Source organism: Rattus rattus, chromosome 8 (assembly GCF_011064425.1).
Source record: "Rattus rattus isolate New Zealand chromosome 8, Rrattus_CSIRO_v1, whole genome shotgun sequence".
In the NCBI taxonomy this organism is placed as follows: domain Eukaryota; kingdom Metazoa; phylum Chordata; class Mammalia; order Rodentia; family Muridae; genus Rattus; species Rattus rattus.
The window spans coordinates 72,471,132-72,490,047 of record NC_046161.1 but is presented as its reverse complement, the minus strand read 5'-3'; the positions used below and the strand labels follow the sequence as shown (position 1 = coordinate 72,490,047).

The following is an 18,916-nucleotide window of genomic DNA, read 5'->3' as shown; positions in this document are numbered from 1 at the left end:
AGGAACACTGTGGGAGTATTTGTACTTCTTCCTGGCAGAGAACTGTGTTGCTAGGCACATGGTTTAAATAGCCAAAGAGGAAGAGAAGGGGTACCTCAAGGATCCCTCTGAGCTATGGGAAACTTACAGTCCAATTCTGGGACCAAATGTGTGTTGCTGGATCTCTACAACAAGTGAAGACAGAGTGTGCCCACCTGGCACCAGGCAATGTGACCTCCAAAGTTTCCTACCAGCACCTGAGGAACAGAATCTGCCACATTCTCAGGTTCAAGTAGGTGCATCCCAGAGCCTCCGAACGCCTTCCTGGGTCCTGAGCACCAGCTCTGTTCTCTAACACTACGACCATGGGATTTTGAGACAGAAAATGAAGATGTTTCTTAAAGTAATTGCCCAAGATCACACATGAAATTGGTCAAACAGGACTGTGCCCAAGACAGGATTCTGCAGACCACCTCACTGATTGCTTTCAGCTCTGAAGAATTCTGTCAGAACTCGAATCAGTCTTTTTCAGATGGTGTCGTCAGAATCCACAGTCCTATGTCAGGGGCTGCAATATCCCTCAGCATTAGTATCTCAGGCTCTTGAGTGTAATACAGGCAGTCACAGGTGTGCCAATGTACCCACTCCCTTAGGCACACTAGTGAGCTGGGGAGTCTGGAACAGCCTACAGGGTAGGGGGATTTGAAAGCATCAGGCTTGAGCCTGGCTCCCCACCCCTTGTAGACCCTATAATGCTCTGAATGACTACCAACCATAAGCATGTGTGGTCTGTGACACAAGAGAGACAAGGGTAGCAGTGAGTGGGAAGACACAAGATCGGAACAGTATGGGCACAGAAGGAGGGCCGGCTGAGTGGGCTGGGCTAAGAGAAGGAGGCCAAGGGGATAGACACCTGTGAGTAAGGAGACTGGCTGCCTCCAGGTGTCTGCTGTCTTAAGGAGTTTAGAATCCCCAAGGAGAGAGAATCCTGCATTCATTTCTACTCAGACCTTGAGCCCAAGTTCAGGCTCCTTTTTCTCAGGGTTTGGGGGGCACCGTGTTCCTCCTAGGAAGTCTTGATTTCAGACAATGAGTAGGGAAATACCTGGAGTCAACCGGCAGCCTAAAAGGTAAGACCCTGGTGGTTAAGTGTAGTTGTTGAGGCTGCAAGGCAGGGCACACGGGAGGCAGAGATGGGCGGCTATGAAGCTATGGTTTCTTTGGGGACAAGAGAGTCCTCAGAGGATGTGTGGGCCTCATTGACAGTAGCCTTCCCTGACTTTAGATTCTTTCTCCTTGACATGTGGTACCCTTGGTCAGAGAGAGCACTACATGGCTAGTTCATCGGCAGATGCCCCCTGCCAATGTCCACGCTCTGGAGCCTTGAGTCATTGTATGGATCTTAGTGGACAGGAATGAACACAAATGACTGAAAGAGAAGAAATGGAGCACTGACTAATGGGCCAGGGAACCTGGGACCTTAGGGGTATTCTAAGGGGACCTTAGGGTGGGCCTTAGGAGGGTGGAGAGAGAAGAAGGCAGACAGAAGGCAGCATTTACATGAAGGTAGGCCGAACAGAATCTTCTGACACTTTTTGTAGGAGAAGAATGTTGTTTCAATTTCAGCTATGTTATGGTCACTTGGATGATATTCCGCCTTTCCTTGACCTTCTGACTTCTCTGCCTGTGCACCTGGAGCTGTGGGTCTTCCAAGCATTGTTTGGTAAGCTGGTTGAACATGGTCTGGTAATTGCTACCAAACCCCCAGAGGTTCTGTAATGCAGCTTCTCTTAGAAAGGTAGACAAGACATCAGCCTAGTCTAGGTGGACCCTACACAAGTCCCCCTTTACCTTCAAGGCCGATGATTGCTGCTCTTATCTTAACTCCTTTCTTCCTGGGGATTGCTGCTGTTGCCACTGGCTAAGCATCCTTTCCCCTCTCCAGGTTCGAGGATTGAACTACTCTTCGAACGTTTGGAAACCTACCATGTTTATATCAGAATGGAAATTGTTGTAGATGGCATTATCCTGCACATTTACGGATTGGAAGCTTTTAGGGCTTTTACAATGTTTGTCATTGTGGCGCTAGCTTGCAATCTCCGGATCAAACGAAATCGAGGTAAACGGTAGCATCATGCACGCTGGTACAGGGTATTTTATTTCCAGGGGTTGGGGGTGTCTGAAAAGGTGGGTTTCCTACTACTTGTGTTCCCCTTAGTTAGCTGCATTGCAGGCCCAGGGCAGAGAATTCTGAACACTACCACCCAATCTAACAATTCCTAGGTGTGGGTTCTGGTTTCACAGGAAGATGAGCAAGGTGCAGCTGGGGAAGGTGCATTTGACTCAGATGGGTAAGAGCTAGTCTGTTTGCAGGTGTGCAATTGAGTCCCTAGGGAGGGCTTCTCTGGAGGAATGGATTCCCTCAAATCATTTCCTAGCCCATCACTTGGGTTCTCCTGATTGTCCTTGTTAGCTGTGAGTCTGGGACCAGAAACTTCAAGGTCACCCAGGCAACTGGGTAAAAATTTTTTACCTACTCAGGTACCTTCTCCATCACCACAGAAGCAGAAAGTAGAGAGGCAAGGCATGGCAGCCTGTGCTTTAATAAGCCCTTCAGAGGACTCTGATACGGGCACAAGTCCAGAATCGTTCCTGGAAAGTCACCTCTGCAAGGGTGTGCCTGACCAGTCTCTTTCTCTTTAGCCAGAGCTTTGGCCAGAGGTCTGCAAAATCCTTTGTGGTGGTCCCGGAGGCGGTACATTTAAGGAGGAGGGCTGTCCGGAACCCATTGTTCAGATGCCCTTGGCCATAACTCCAACATCAGGACAGCCTTGCCTGTGGAAAAGCCGGCTTGACCAGGATGCCAAGTTCCAGATCTGTTTGTGCCAAGATGGGTGGGGAGGGGTGGGGTTTTTACCAGTGTTCTTAACTGTACTGTGCTTTTCACTATTGCAACGGCCAACTTTTAAGTGGGGTTTTAATGGTTTTAAATAAAACGTGCAGCTGGAAGAAAGGACCATGCGTTTGACTTACATGAGGAAGATCTCACTTGTTTGCTTTATTGGTTTCTCTTGTGACTTTTTAGTTTTGCCTTTCTGAAACACAAATTTTCTCTATGGAGGTAAAAAAAAGAGTGTATGTGTGTGTGCATGTGAATGTATGTGAGAGTGACTTGTGTAAGTGTGTGAGTGTGTGCATGCGCTGGAGAGTATGTGTGGTATGTATGAGTGTGTGTGTGCATGTGAATGTGCGTGTGAGAGTGAGGGTGTGTGTTCATGGGAGTATGTGTGTGAGACTGTGTGTGCCCATGTGTATGTTCATGTTTGTAGGTCACAAAACAAAGGATTGTGAGAACAGAGGAAGGGACTAGGGGAGGATGCAGAGAAGAACTTCCTCTTTGTGTGTGATGCTCATACTTGGGACATATGCGGAACAAATGCCATTTGTTCATTTTTTTATTATTGTAAAATAGCCAGGATCAACAATTGCTTCTCATTTTTTGCAAACATCAGAGCCTGGAATACAAGAAATTGGACAGTGCAGCTCCGCTAAAACTTGAAAACCTTCCTTGCTTCTTCGATTTGTTTTGCATCCATGGCTGGCTTTCTCTGACTGCCAGGCTGCAGGAACTTCTTCACATTGGGGAGGCTGCTGATTCTGCTCTTGAAGGCCTGTAATCCAGAAACCACAGCTTGAGAGCTGGTAGTACTCATGTGCACAACCCGGGGAATTCGAGCACCTCCCAGAGCACCATCAACTGCACGCTTGCAAACCGCTCCAGTGTAGACATGAGAAGCATGAAAAACCACGAGCGGGAAACCGTAGCTCAGCCCCATTTGTCTTAAGAACTCCTTTGGCATCCAATTGCCATCTTCACTAGACACACCCTGTGGATCTGTCTCTGTGGCACTGTCTCTGGGGTGTGAAAGGACAGAGAACCAAAGACAAAGGAAGACATGGAAAAACTGAACGGAGCAAATGGAGACAGGAAATGTCCAAGTCTAACCAGAAGCAACTCGGCCAGTTTTCACACTGGGACACTAAGATGTGGTCACAGGGGTGGGGGTGGGGACAGCATGAGGGGGTGTGGAGAGGAACGCAGATTAGAGAGAGCAGGAGACAGAGCTGTGGGAAGGGGATCAACATGACAGAGGCCTGCTCAGACACTGAGTGAGCAAAGACAGACACAAAGACACACAAGATTGTAGATGAAATTGAGGCCAGAAGCAGCCTGCCCGGACAGGGGTCCAAGGAGAGAGCTTTGGGGTCCTCCATCTTTTCATTACAAACGGCAAAATATCCTCCCTGGGATACCATCCTCAAGTCTCCACACATAAAGAGATTACTTTCAAGCCTCAACCTGAGGGTCTAGGAGCTCAGTTTGCAGACCAGGGGCTGGGACCTCAGCCCACGGGCCCACCATTGTACTGTCAGAGGCATGTATGTGGCTGCCTCTCTGAGGTGGTCTCACCTTCAGCAGAGGGAAAGAGGTCAGAAGGCTGGCATCAAACTCTTCAACATAGAGGAGAAGTTCCAGCAGGTGGACGTCCACCCGGGTCAGCCTGTTGCCTACAAGGTAGTCTTGGCCATGGCTCTTCAACACCTGCAAAATTAAAGGAGACTGATTATGAACACAAACAGTCGGGCCGGGGCCCTCACTCTCCCCACGTCTCTCAAGGCGACACTCTGCCTTTTCTTGGCAGGTTTTACAGACATTCCCAAGGCCTATGATGCAAGGGGAACATGACAAGTTAGCTGTGTGACTTGTTTAAAGGACTGGTGACCTTTCTCTGTGTTTGCCACATTCCTAGGGCCTTCACACGATCTCCCTTACATATATTTTCCATATGTGATAAGTGCTTAGCCCTTGACACAATATGCTTCTCCGCCTTGTATGAAAATGATGGAGCACTGAAATTTCAGGACATTCCTCTCTCTGTTCTCTGTTTAGTCTTTCATGGGCAAAGGCTTCACCTCCAGGACAGAATCATTCACCCCAGAGAACCCTGGAGTCTGCCTTTCTCATTTCTCTGGAATCCAGACTACAGCATTGGCTATGATTCCTACCTCCACTGCCTCATGGCTGACATGCTTGGATTGTGCTTTCCCCCTCATCCAGCTGTAGTGGGCAGGAGTGAATTTAACTCAGAATACTCATCACAGCTGACTATTGTTATTTATTTATACATCCATATGGGAAAACATGGTTCTGTCACTTGGCCAGCACATGTGGCTTGCTCTTGTGATTGTAGACTTTGCTCATGTGACTCATCTTAACCCTCAGAGCAAAGTTGTCCATTGCATGAGACTTTAGCTCACCTCATTTATGGACTCCGTTCTCCTAGGTCCCACCTCCTCTAGAGCAGTAAACAAGGTCTCTCAGGAATCTGTAAAACGCCTTTACCCTCTAGGATCATAGTTCTGGCTCTTTTACTTGGCTGAAGTTTAAGTACTTCTGAAGTACTCTTGGTTCACCTCCAAAAAGAAGCCCTGACTGAGAGGCACTGCAGGCGACTTCATTTGCATGTGGCTTTCTCTTCTTTTCTTTTTTTCTTTTTTTTTTTTTTTCGAGCTGGGGACCGAACAGGGCCTTCATTTGCTGAGTGGGCGTGGCTTTTCTCTTAAGATGAGGCCCCAAGTCCTGCAGGTCAATTTTCCTTTACATTTGTTCATCAACCTCCTCCTCTCCACCCTCCATCCTTGCCCTTGTTCAGATATTTCCCCTCTGTCTTTGAAGTGCTATCATATTCTCCTGACAGGCAGCTGCTCTCAGGCCTCCCTCTGTAACCTGATAGAAAGTTTTCCCCATCTGTTGTTTTCTGCAGTTTTCTCTAGAAGGGAAGCACACTGTGTTCTGTAGGATCTCGGTCCTTCTCTGGGGTGGCTCAGCCTTCCACAGGCCCAGTGCTGGGTGTGGCCATGAACCCTGCTGAATGCTGGATGCTAGATTGGCATGAGCATACAGTGCCCTGTGGGGCAGGGAGCTGCACAGCAGGCTCATGGAAGTGAAGGCCAGTGTTGCAGAACCTTTGTCTCCCAGCCTCTGCCTTTCTCTTGTCCTTGGGACTCAGTGTCCCCAGACTTCATGGAGTCTACTTACCTTTTCAAAGGCAGGCAAGTACCGGTTTTTGGTCCTGTCTTTTGCCAAGGCGGTCTTGGCTTCTTTTTGGTCTGGGGGACATATTACCAATTGGATAATCATTTCAGTCAGATCTAAAATACCCTCTGAATACATGTCAATCCTGAAAGATAAAATTATCCAAATTGTCAAGGGTTTTCAATGGTTCCCTGTTTTACATTTTAATCTGAAAACTTGAGAAATGTACACTAAAAGGTGGTTGCAAAGTTATTTGCTTCTAATGGGTCATTATCTTTTATATTTAACAGATACATTAACTTCCCCCATGAACATCCTGTTGGTCCTGATACATTTTTTAGAATTTTTTCAAAGGTCTCGTCTCATACATTATATCTAGATCACTGTTTCTACTCCTCCCAGAGTTTTTTTTTAAAAAAATGTTTATTTAATATCTATGAGTACACTGTAGCTCTCTTCAGACACACCAGAAGAGGGCATCAGATCCCATTACAGATGGTTGTGAGCCACCATGTGGTTGCTGGGATTTGAACTCAGGACATCTGGAAGAGCAGTCAGTGCTCTTAACCACTGAGCCATCTCTCTAGCCCTTCCTCCCACTTTAAAAAATAATTGTTACACATATAAGGCCCAACCAAAGCACAAAGAATCACTGACCCCTCTTGATATGCAGTCTTGAGATACATGGTGGCATCTCAGAAGAAAACCAGCAACTCTACAATGGGGCCCCTGCCCCTCTCTCCTCTCCCTCTCTCTCTCTCTCTCTCTCTCTCTCTCTCTCTCTCTCTCTCTCTCTCTCTCTCTCTCTCTCTCTCTCTCTCTCTCTCTCTCTCTCTCTCTCTCTCTCTCTCTCTCTCTCTCTCTCTCTCTCTCTCTCTCTCTCTCTCTCTCTCTCTCTCTCTCTCTCTCTCTCTCTCTCTCTCTCTCTCTCTCTCTCTCTCTCTGTTTATTCTCAGCAAACATGCTGAGATTCTTAGAGCTAACAAGCTGTGGCCCCTGGAAACTCAAACAGAGCTCCTGATTGAGCAGTCAGAAGGGTCTCTGCTCATCTCTCATTCTCTTGCACAACCCAGAGTCATTTTTAGTCAGCGTTAGAAGTTCTCCGCCTGCTTTTCACGAAGCACATCTGTATGACTTCCACGTGCTGCTGCCAGATTCTGGGCTTGTTAACATTTATCAAGATTTGAATATTTTTTTTTTTTAGGCAGGGTTTTACTATGTAGCCCTAGCTGCTCCAGAACTCACTCTGGAGATCAGGCTAGCCTTGAACTCATAGAGCTCTGCCTGCCTCTGCCTCCTGAGTGCTTGGCTTGGATTAAAGGTTGTCACCCCCACCACCAAGTCACAACTTGTCTGTTTCTTTATTCTGTTAATCCACAGCATATCCCTAGACCTATGTTTCCCCTTGTTCTAAACTGCATTTTATGCGACTTTTTTAAGGAAAAGACAGTCGTTGTGATATTTTCACACCGTAGCATTTTTGGCCCCTTAAAAGATCATATTCTGTGTTTCAGTGCATCTGTAGCAGTCTAACAATATTAGCATATTGCAATGTTAGAAGAGTTTGATCCCCATTCCCTTCCACTTCCTTCTTCTCCATGCTAAGCACAGGAACATTTCCCGTGAATTCAACCCTGGACCATGTGGCCCGGGCCTGCTTCCTTTACCTAACACAACACTTGATCTTTATCTTTGTTCTGCTGCCCTCACCACGCCAGCTATTTTCATGGCTAAATTGTACCATATGCTCCTCTCTCATCTGTTACTGAATATCTTGACTGATGTGACCAGTAGAAAATATAAATAATTTTGCTAGAAATATTTCTTTTTTTTTTTTCTTTTTTTCGGAGCTGGGGACCGAACCCAGGGCCTTGCGCTTGCTAGGCAAGTGCTCTACCGCTGAGCTAAATCCCCAACCCCGCTAGGAATATTTCTATAGGAGCACTGTTAAAGCCAAGACTCTATCTCCCATGGACATGACTTCCACACTAGTGTTCCTGGCTAATACCACCTAGCTCTTGAAACAACAACCCTGTGTGATACTCCCACACAGGGTTTATGAATGTAAGATTCTGCTGCAGCAGAGCGGCTCCCACTATGGATAGTAGATACCATCAGCCTGGCTGCTTTAGTCCTGAATTAAAAGCTTCAGGTGGCCATGGTCCAGTCACTGAAGCCTGACCACCTGAAGTCATGATTCTACCACGGCCACTCACATTTGCATCTGGGTCCCCGTGCTGTGCTGGGGGCGTCATCCTCTGCTGTAGCCACACTCACCTGAGCCCACCTCATCTTCCCTCCCCTCCACAGACACTACCATACTTGGCCCAAGTGTTTGTGCCCAGAACCAGCCTGCTCCTGGACACAAACTCTGCCACTCTCCTGCTCACTGAAGGAGGGACCCAAATCCTTCCCTTGTTTCCCACTGAGGTAACAACAGGAAACACATCGTACAGGGCTCTCTCCTTCATGTCCTTCCCATAGAGGTCATATTTGGTGGCGATGTAGTTGAGAATGGCTCTGGTCTGTGCCAGCTTCATCCCGTCAATCTCCACCATGGGCACTTGGTCAAACATCAAATTCCCGTCTGTGAAAGGATGAAGGGGAAAGGTCTGTCAAGTGTCCAAGTCTCACTTCTCGGGAGCAGAACAAGTGTTGAAGTGTCTGAACATGCAGAAGAAAGGTGAGGAGTGGCTGCCTGTCTTTCAAGTGGAATCTTGTTTATTTTAGCCTCTGTTTCCTCTCTGTCTCACCCACCTCATCCTCCTTTGAGCATCTCTCATTCCCCTTCACTTCCTACTCACATACATGTTGTATCTCTCATGCATGTTTTTATGTTCACATCCCTGGGTACATTCAGGAGGTGAGGAGGGCCAGCCGAGGGCCACCGTGCCACAGAGCTAAGTGGGGAGTTTGGAAGTCTACTTATGTTCATGGCATCAGGGTGTCGTAAGTCAGTTTCCTATGCAGGGAGCCGGCTTGTGGTCCTCCAGGCTGTGTCTGTCAGGGGATAGTAACTCAGCAGCAGCTATAATAAAAATGCCCAAGGAAACCATCCCAGCTGTTTCTCCACCCATTGTTTAATCCCTGGTCACGTGTGTGTGTGGTTGATGGGCAGTGTGGGTAAAACGCAGAGGAGTGAGTGAGCCTGAGTGAACTAGCTCACTCTGATGCAGAAAAATGAGAAAACATTCACGAGTCCCCAGACAAATCCTTGGAGGCATCTGACCCCACCACTGGTCCCACTGGTCCCATTTCAGGTCTCTCAGGGAGCCCCACCACCTGCATCATACCTCTCTGCCATTCGGACTATTCCCACCCACCGCCCACCAACATCGCCTTCAGACAGGCTCCTCTGAGGCACCTCACTGAGGACATACGGACACTTGGTGTTACCTTTCTTTAGCTTTTCCAAGTCCTCTGGACTCTGTATAAGCTTCTCTTCAAACTGAAAGCAGAAAAATAAAAGCATGTCATTGTATGTGTATCATTTGAACTTGTGTGGTCCTTGTCAGGAATTCATCTGCAGAAGTTAAAACCTCCAGTAGATTCAAAGGAGTGTGATCACGGCCATGTGGAGATTCAGATCAGATCCATCGACAGGAGGGCGTTGAGCACAATCAAACTGCTCCTTCTTTACCTATTCCACCACCCTGAACCCATGATGGCCATGTGCAGGTCCTAAGGAGAAAGCAGTCCACTGGCAGGCAAACACTGGGACTGTGTTTACGTTTTGGGCTCTCAGGAAAGCCTACTAACTCCAGTGAGAATAAGATAGAACTTTCCAGATCTCCACCATAGCATAAGGCATGGACCCATGACCACTTTGGTCTTGATTCTTCCGGATTAATTTTACTAATTTCAATTGTGCATTTGCACAAACACGGGACTATGTACGTGTGTGTGTGTGTGTGTGTGTGTGTGTGTGTGTGTGTGTGTGCATGTTTGGGGGAAGTTGTACATGTGAATACATGCCTCTTGGAGTTCAAGATCATGGAGACCAGGAGTTAGAGACTCCTTTGGGGCTGGTGTACTGGGCAGTTATTAACTGTCTTATCTGGGTAATGTGAACCACAGGAGATTTTCTGCATGTGCAGTAAGAACTCTAAACAGCTAAGCCATCACACAAGCCCCTTGTTAAAGCTGCTTACATCAAAGGGACGTATTTTTCAAATATTTATTTGTCTTATATATGAATATTAAATATTTTTATGTTCACACACCCAATGACAACCCAGCATGGCCTTTTACACATGTTACTGGGATGTGAATGCAAGTTGAACCTTTAGGCCCAGCCATTTCTCCAGCCCTCTAGAATAATCTAAACCACTCTTTTCCCTTCATATTTGAAAGAAACTTTTAGCCTTACAGGGCTGAGAATCTGGCTACTACCTTGCTTGGCGAGACAGTTTCCTAACGGTTCCATAACCCCACAGGACTGGATTGATAGGCAAGGGAATGAGAAGTGTCAGCAGCTTGCACTGCACTCAGAGAGGTACAGGGAGTGGTGACTGTTGGCATCACAGAGGGGGGCTGAATTGTGATGACTTGGTGGGGGTAAGGTTGATGGAGAGATTGAAGTCAATGGCCAGCCTGCAGGTAACACCGAATCTGGAAGGTTTAAGGCAGGGTCTCTAACAGCCCCGCCCAATGCCTTCTCAGTCACTGTGGGACTCAGGAGAGGAGGGCTTCTGTGCACATGGACCCATTTCCACTTTCCTCTTGTGCTGAACTCAGAACCCCAGTGGCTTAGCACATATCCCGGAGCCACAAAGCTGGCATATAGACTCTGGCACCCAATTATGTGTTTATTTAAAACATTCTCCCTCCCGGGGACGGCTTGTCTGGAATGTCTCAGTTCTTATGCTCTCCTTCATTCAGAAAGGATCCAGCTGAAGTCTGTTCATTTAGGAACGGAGAAAGTGCAATTCCACAACTGACGTAAATACGTTGCCATGACACTGAGGGAGGACACCAGCAGCCTTCACAAGATTCCACTTCATCCTTTAAGCCTCCCATTCTGCTCCTATCCCAGGACAAGATCTCCAGCTAGCAGTCTCCACTACTTCATCCCCAGGCATTCCCAAGGTGAGCTACCCTGGTGTGAACGGGAGGTGTTCTTCCCAGTGGCGCCCCTAGAGGGCAGCACCAAAGCCTACCAGCATTTTCTGCTCAAAAGCTTGAAAGGAAAACATTTCACCACTGAATGCTGCTGTCCTCCTCACTTGGGCCACTCACACTGAACGCTGAAGCTCATAGGCATGGAGGCGCCTGAGGATGCGAGCTCTTTCTTATTCACCACTCATGTCCTCCTGACAGCTCCGTGCATGGTATTTGATAATCCTGAGGAACCGATGGCTGAGTATTGCTCTGTTTTGACAGGTCGATTGTTACATCCTTTGTGTCAGGCCTCTCTCCTTTGTGGGGGGTGTTTTAAATTTAACTCTACTTAGCTTTTCTGGTATAGTTATCCCTTGTAATGCTTTTTATACTGTACGTGGAAAGGTGTGTGCGTCTGTGTGTGCGTGTGCATGCACAGGTTTGCTCAATCGCCCATGATGGTCAAGGGCATGGGACCCCTCTGGGGTTGGAGTGACGGGTGTTTGTGAGCAGCCTGCACCAGTCCTCTGCAAGAGCAGTATGGGAGTCTAACCACTGAGCCATCACTTCAGTCTCCATCCCTTTAAACCCTCTATATCATGGAATCGTCAGGTTCTCTGTGTAAAACTACAAGATCCAAATACATGTGTCAATCCCCAGCTGCAGTCCACCCTGTTCATCTCTGTGCCCATCTCCTCTGAGGCTGATGTAATGTCAGACAGACCTGCGGTCTCACACAGTCCTACCACAGCACATCAGCATGAATCTCCAAACATACGCACTCATTTTGAAGAACAGTGGCATTCCTAAAACCACAACATCATAGCATAGATCTGCAATAATCAGTTAGTATCACCTAATAACCAATATTCAGGTTCCTGTGTCCATATCTCAGTGTTTAATTTGATCAATCTCAAATAAATGGTTAATCAAATAAATATTTGAATTTTTTCTCCTGAAAAGGGCTTCTAATTGTGAATCCACTCTTCATAGAAAGCACAGTCAAATTTCACTATTTCAAATCAATCTGTCTCCTTTTTAGTACAAGACAATTACCGGTTAAGTCACCCTTCCCACGCTTCTCCTGGCGTGGATCTCCCAGCTTAGAGGAGGATTTTAAAGTGGACCTGAGGTCCAGCTGCAGAAGAACTTTGCACCACCTACCTCCACTCCTGCTGCAGCCAGGAGCCACCGGATGCACTCCATTCTGCCCCGGGCATTGAAGTAGTGAAGCACTGGCTTCCCAGACATAGCAGCAACTGTGGTTCACGGTCTAGGAGAGAAAGGGCAGAGATCAGTCGGGGAGCCTGTGCTATGGAGTGTGTTGAGTAAGGCACACTAGAGAAGGGCAGTCTGCCTCCTCCATGGTAGGCTTGCAGGGAGCCTGGGGAGAGCTTTGTAGCTTAACTTCTCACCCATTGATGACGACCGACCTGCAACTGCTCCAAACAAGTCTCAGCTGGCCATTGGCCTCCACCTTGAGGACATGAAGAGAGTTGCCTGGATCCTACAGTGATTAAAAACCTGGGAGCTGTTGGGCCTTGGAAAGCAGAGCCATCCCAGGGGACCGAGGCACAGTCCCTCCCCAGGTCCCTGTCCCCTGGACCACTCGGTTCAGGAGCTTCAGTTGGCTTTGTGTCACCCGGGCTGTGCCTGCAGCAGAAGGGGCGTCTCCTGCTGCTGCTCTGTTTCTCACTGAGACTGAACAGTGATTCACTGTGCAGAAGGAGAGTGGCCGATGTGTCAGCCTCACATCCCAAGGGAGGGAACATCCTACGGTGGACGCCACATCGCGCCTGGAGGTCACTGAGCTTTGTTTAATCACAAAGTTCCTTGGTGCGGAGCTGTTGTCCTTGCAAGTTTACAGGAGGAGGAAAGACTGAAGTCCGTCAGCGCATGAGGAGGAAAGGCTGGCGATTACACCTGAGTTCCTGCACAGGGGGCGGACACGCTGGGTCCCTGCTGCTCAGTGACTGTAACAACTCATGGGCCGTGGGCAGAGTCTTTCACTTGCGATATGGTAGGAAGGTCAGAGTCTGTCTCTTTTAAAGAATTCTATTACTTCAAGACTCTGAAGAAAGAAATTGAAGAAGACCTCAGAAGATGGAAAGATCTCCCATGCTCATGGATTGGCAGGATTAATATAGTAAAAATGGCCATTTTACCAAAAGCGATCTACAGATTCAATGCAATCCCCATCAAAATACCAATCCAATTCTTCAAAGAGTTAGACAGAACAATTTGCAAATTCATCTGGAATAACAAAAAACCCAGGATAGCTAAAACTATCCTCAACAATAAAAGGACTTCAGGGGGAATCACTATCCCTGAACTCAAGCAGTATTACAGAGCAATAGTGATAAAAACTGCATGGTATTGGTACAGAGACAGACAGATAGACCAATGGAACAGAATTGAAGACCCAGAAATGAACCCACACACCTATGGGCACTTGATTTTTGACAAACGAGCCAAAACCATCAAATGGAAAAAAGATAGCATTTTCAGCAAATGGTGCTGGTTCAACTGGAGGTCAACATGTAGAAGAATGCAGATCGATCCATGCTTATCACCCTGTACAAAGCTTAAGTCCAAGTGAATCAAGGACCTCCACATCAAACCAGACACACTCAAACTAATAGAAGAAAAACTAGTGAAGCATCTGGAACACATGGGCACTGGAAAAAATTTCCTGAACAAAACACCAATGGCTTATGCTCTAAGATCAAGAATCGACAAATGGGATCTCATAAAACTGCAAAGCTTCTGTAAGGCAAAGGACACTGAGGTTAGGACAAAACGGCAACCAACAGATTGGGAAAAGATCTTTACCAATTCTACAACAGATAGAGGCCTTATATCCAAAATATACAAAGAACTCAAAGAACTCAAGGGGAGACAAATAGACCTATTAAAAATGGGGTTCAGGTTGGGGAGACAAATAACCCTATTCAAAAAAAAAAATGGGGTTCAGAGCTAAACAAAGAATTCACAGCTGAGGAATGCCGAATGGCTGAGAAACACCTAAAGAAATGTTCAACATCTTTAGTCATCAGGGAAATGCAAATCAAAACAACCCTGAGATTTCACCTCACACCAGTGAGAATGGCTAAGATCAAAAACTCAGATGACAGCAAATGCTGGCGAGGATATGGAGAAAGAGAACACTCCTCCATTGTTGGTGGGGTTGCAGACTGGTACAACCATTCTGGAAATCAGTCTGGATGTTCCTCAGAAAATTGGACATTGAACTGCCTGATGATCCAGCTATACCTCTCCTGGGCATATACCCAAAAGATGCCACAACATATAAAAAAGACACGTGCTCCACTATGTTCATAGACCTTATTTATAATAGCCAGAAGCTGGAAAGAACAGATGCCCTTCAACAGAGGAATGGATACAGAAAATGTGGTACATCTACACAATGGAATATTACTCAGCTATCAAAAACAATGACTTTATGAAATTCGTAGGCAAATGGTTGGAACTGGAAAATATCATCCTGAGTGAGGTAACCCAATCACAGAAAAACACACATGGTATGCACTCATTGATAAGTGGCTATTAGCCCAAATGCTTGAATTACCCTAGATGCCTAGAACAAATGAAACTCAAGACGGATGATCAAAATGTGAATGCTTCACTCCTTCTTTAAAAGGGGAACAAGAATACCCTTGGCAGGGAATAGAGAAGCAAAGATTAAAACAGACACAGAAGGAACACCCATTCAGAGCCTGCCCCACATGTGGCCCATACATATACAGCCACCCAATTAGACAAGATGGATGAAGCAAAGAAGTGCAGGCCGACAGGAGCCGGATGTAGATCTCTCCTGAGAGACACAGCCAGAATACAGCAAACACAGAGGCGAATGCCAGCAGCAAACCACTGAACTGAGAACAGGACCTCCGTTGAAGGAATCAGAGAAAGAACTGGAAGAGCTTGAAGGGGCTCAAGACCCCATATGTACAACAATGCCAAGCAACCAGAGCTTCCAGGGACTAAGCCACTACCTAAAGACTATACATGGACTGACCCTGGACTCTGACCTCATAGGTAGCAATGAATATCCTAGTAAGAGCACCAGTGGAAGGGGAAGCCCTGGGTCCTGCTAAGACTGAAACCCCAGTGAACTAGACTGTTGGGGGGAGGTGGCAATGGGGAGGGTGGGGAGGGAACACCCATAAAGAAGGGGAGGAGGAGGGGTTGACCCGGAAACCGGGAAAGGGAATAACATTCGAAATGTAAATAAGAAATACTCAAGTTAATAAAAAAAAATAAATAAATAAATAAATAAATAAATAATTCTATTTTTATTTATGTGGTGTGTGTGTGTGTGTGTGTGTGTGTGTGTGTGTGTGTGTGTGTGTGTGTCTGAGCGTTCAGTGGCTGCAGAGGCTAGAGGACATCAGATCCTCTAGAGAGGTGGCCTCTGCCTGCTGGGTCACCATCACCAGGCTTCAGCAGCATCCTTCTCCATCAGATGTTGGCCTCCCCGCCATCACCTTACAGCTGCTCCTCACGGGCATTTAACACCTGACTGCTGCACATTGTAAAGCTCCGTTCTTTTCTGTCTGTTTGCTTTTCTTCACCTTTTCCCAAGTTTGCCCTGGACAGCTTCAGTCTGGGGGACGTCACAGGGCTCTGAGGTGCTGAGGGTCTCAGGGAAGTCCTTCGCTCCATCCTCCCCACAGTGCGGTCATCACACAGCATTGATCAGGCCTTGTGGCCTCTTGGGAACATGTTTCCTGTACATGACATCAGTGCTGAGCTGTGTGGCTCTCTTTAACCTCCCAGATTCAGAGCTGCACGCCTCCTAAGAGTCCTCTAGCCTTGTCCGTGTTTGTGGGTGCCTTGAACCTCAGCACAGGATTGGCCACCTAACTGCTTAGTGTCAGAGCTTGGAATCAGCCTGGTTCTTCCACAGACTGATTTCCTCCTGCTGTATCTTCTTACATACTTCTTAGTTTCCGAAGGAAATGAGTAGACGGCCTTTTTTCTGGTATATGATGGAACATTCAGCCCACCATCCTCAGTTCAAGATTCGCACTTCTTTTCCCTCTTGCTTTCTCAGGCTCACCATTTGAACACACAAACTGTGCTGGATATTTAAATAATAAACTAGTAATAAAGTAACAAATCCTAAGTATGAAACCTGCCACTCTGCTCTATCAACAGAATTATCAAAGCAATGAGAATCAAAATGACAGAAACGGAACACCAAACTGGGAATGGGTTTTGGGAGGGTGGCCCAGGAGAGAGAGTGTTAATTTAAGTTTTTAAGTTCTGTGAGATTGGCCAATGTAATTCAAGAGAACATTATTGGTCTTCATTTTGCCTGAGAGGACAAGCCAGGTCCACTGCTCACTATCCTGAATCCCATGCACTTAGATTCCCTTGCAAAATACATTACACCCCACCCGTTGTCTCAGTGACACTGAAGGAGGAGCAGGAAGGAGGGGAAGGACAGAGAAACAGTAAAATAGATGAGCAGGAGAGGAAGAAAATAACAGAGGAAGGGAAGAATAAAGAACAGGAGAGAAGGAAGGGAGACGGGGAGGGAGCATCGAGGAGGGAGGGGGAGGACTGAGAGAAGGAAGAGAGGAGGAGATGTGGACACTACTGGATGTTCAGTCTCAAAGCAGTTCATGTGAACCGGAACCAAATGCAGGTAAACCAATGATAATGGGAGTGAATATGATCAAAGTCTATTATATACAGGAGTAAAATCACATAGTAAATCGAGCTATTTTATACATCAGTGCATGCTGAGTAAAATAAAACACTGAAAACCCATTCTCCAGTCATGCAGACCTGAGAACAGGTCACCCGGGTTGTAAAAGAGAGTACTGACCTAGCGAGAGTCGTGGCTTCTTCTCCACTCAGCTCCCAACTCCAGCTCCAGAGGAGTGTGCACGCCACTTTAATACGGTGACAATTCTTACCCAGGGTGTGGGGACCAATAGGGAACAGCCCCTCCCACAGACACCCATAGAGTCCAAGATTCCAGACTTTCGTGATAGACTCGAAAGGTGACAAACCAGGGGGAGGGGCTGACAAGGCGCCGCCATTCCGTGAAGAGCTTGATTCATTCATGCATTCCTTGGTTTAATGCTTATGGTCCTCTAAATCACCACTCTTCCATGCTCCTGTGAGTAACTCTAATGAGACGCCGTGGTTAAGAAAGGAAGGAGGGAAAACTGCACTTGAAGCATAAATAGTACCCCAGAGTCAACCCTTGGAACCCTCAGCTATGTAACACTGTGACATTAAACTATTGGATTTGAGAGATGGCTTGTTAAGTGGTCTTAAACTACAGAATGAATGCACTGTCTCAAATTCTAGGCTAAGTTGAACATACAGGTTAGACAGCCCCCTGCTTGTTTTGTCTGATGAAGCATGCTAATATCCTACAGCAGCAAGGTATCTGTCTAATCTTTGTCCTGTTTTTATCAAGAGCCCAAGGGCAGAAAGGAATTTCACAAGTCACACTTAACATTATCTGGATGACCATCCCACACTCTGTCCAGCCTGCTCTAGGTCTCAGTGCAGCCTGTGAGTCCCTGCAGTTTCTCCTGTGCGAAAGTTGCTTTGTCACCATTAGCAATGCCATTTCCAAGCTCGTGAGAATTACTGATCCTTCCTGCCAAGTTCAGACCCAGAGCTCTTATCCACAACAAGGTCATCACCGATGGCTCCACTCACACCCACATGCTGAGTCCTAATCTTAGTTACAGTGGTTGGTTCATGGGTCTTGGTTATTAATCATTACCTAGTGATCTGGCTGGCCTCAGGGATGCACGAAACATGCCTGACGACCCTGCCAGTGAGCAGGGCTGGCCTCTTTTTATCTGAGGACTGCTGCTGCCCCAAAGCTGAGTGTGTTGTCCCACCTGGAAAGAAGAAAGTCCTCTGCTGTGTGCCCAGTCTGTGCCATTTGCCTGTGGTCACGTTGAGTCCCTGTTCTTCAAGCCTGCCTGCACTTTAGCCTTTCTCTGCCGCCCAGGCTCTACACTCATGTTCCTTCAGCTGGCCCTCCTCCTCTCCATCCTCTGCGCATGCTGCACTGCCTCCATCGGAGGCAGTCTCCGTGGGCAGACGGTGTGGAGCCCTGAGCTGAAGCCCTGAGTGAAGACTTCTCCAGGGCTCAGTTCCAAGTTCCCATGGCTGGCCAAGTGTGCAGCACAGAGAGAGGCCATGATGAACATGCGACCAACTTCCCATTAGTGTTGGACATGTGTCCCTGTGTGCAGTGTAGAAAGGACAGTCTGGTGATCTGTCATGTGCCCACCACCAAACTAACAAATGTCAAAGTTCTTTGGTGCAACTCCTGGACTTTACCTGCAATAAAAACTTAATGTGTCCTTCAAATGTGTTCTTTCAAATAACTTGGGTTCTAGAAAAGTTTCCTGGGGCTGGAAGTGACCCTTGGTGGTACACTTGTTCTGGAATGCTCCCAAGAGCCTGGTGTAGAGACCCATGGTGGAAAAGTTTGAAGGTATGAAGTCAGTTAATCTAGAATTGTGTGATAGTTAATCTAGAAGTGTGTGACAATTAATCTAGATGCCACCTCTGTGTTGTCACCTTGCTCTACATCAGTCTTTGCCTTCCTTCAGGAGTTGGATATGTCGAGGAGTATTAGATTATTTTTTTGTAGCTTGGGCTTACTTGGCATTTTCTGATAATTCGATTTAGTATTGTATTTTTGCAAAATATTGCATATTTGATGCTCTCCTC

The 18,916-nt window shown here is 47.0% G+C and overlaps 1 protein-coding gene across 1 annotated transcript; it reads right to left on the bottom strand.

The window, feature by feature from the left end:
* Positions 1 to 3,418: 3,418 nt before the first annotated feature.
* Positions 3,419 to 17,118, bottom strand: LOC116906828 (glutathione S-transferase alpha-2). The gene is made up of 7 exons (XM_032909713.1): positions 17,035 to 17,118; positions 12,341 to 12,446; positions 9,473 to 9,524; positions 8,531 to 8,663; positions 6,080 to 6,221; positions 4,451 to 4,582; positions 3,419 to 3,650 (listed from the first exon to the last, which is right to left on the bottom strand). The coding sequence occupies exons 2-7, from the start codon at positions 12,425 to 12,427 to the stop codon at positions 3,528 to 3,530; spliced, it is 669 nt and encodes a 222-aa protein (XP_032765604.1). The 5' UTR covers positions 12,428 to 12,446; positions 17,035 to 17,118; the 3' UTR covers positions 3,419 to 3,527.
* Positions 17,119 to 18,916: the final 1,798 nt, after the last annotated feature.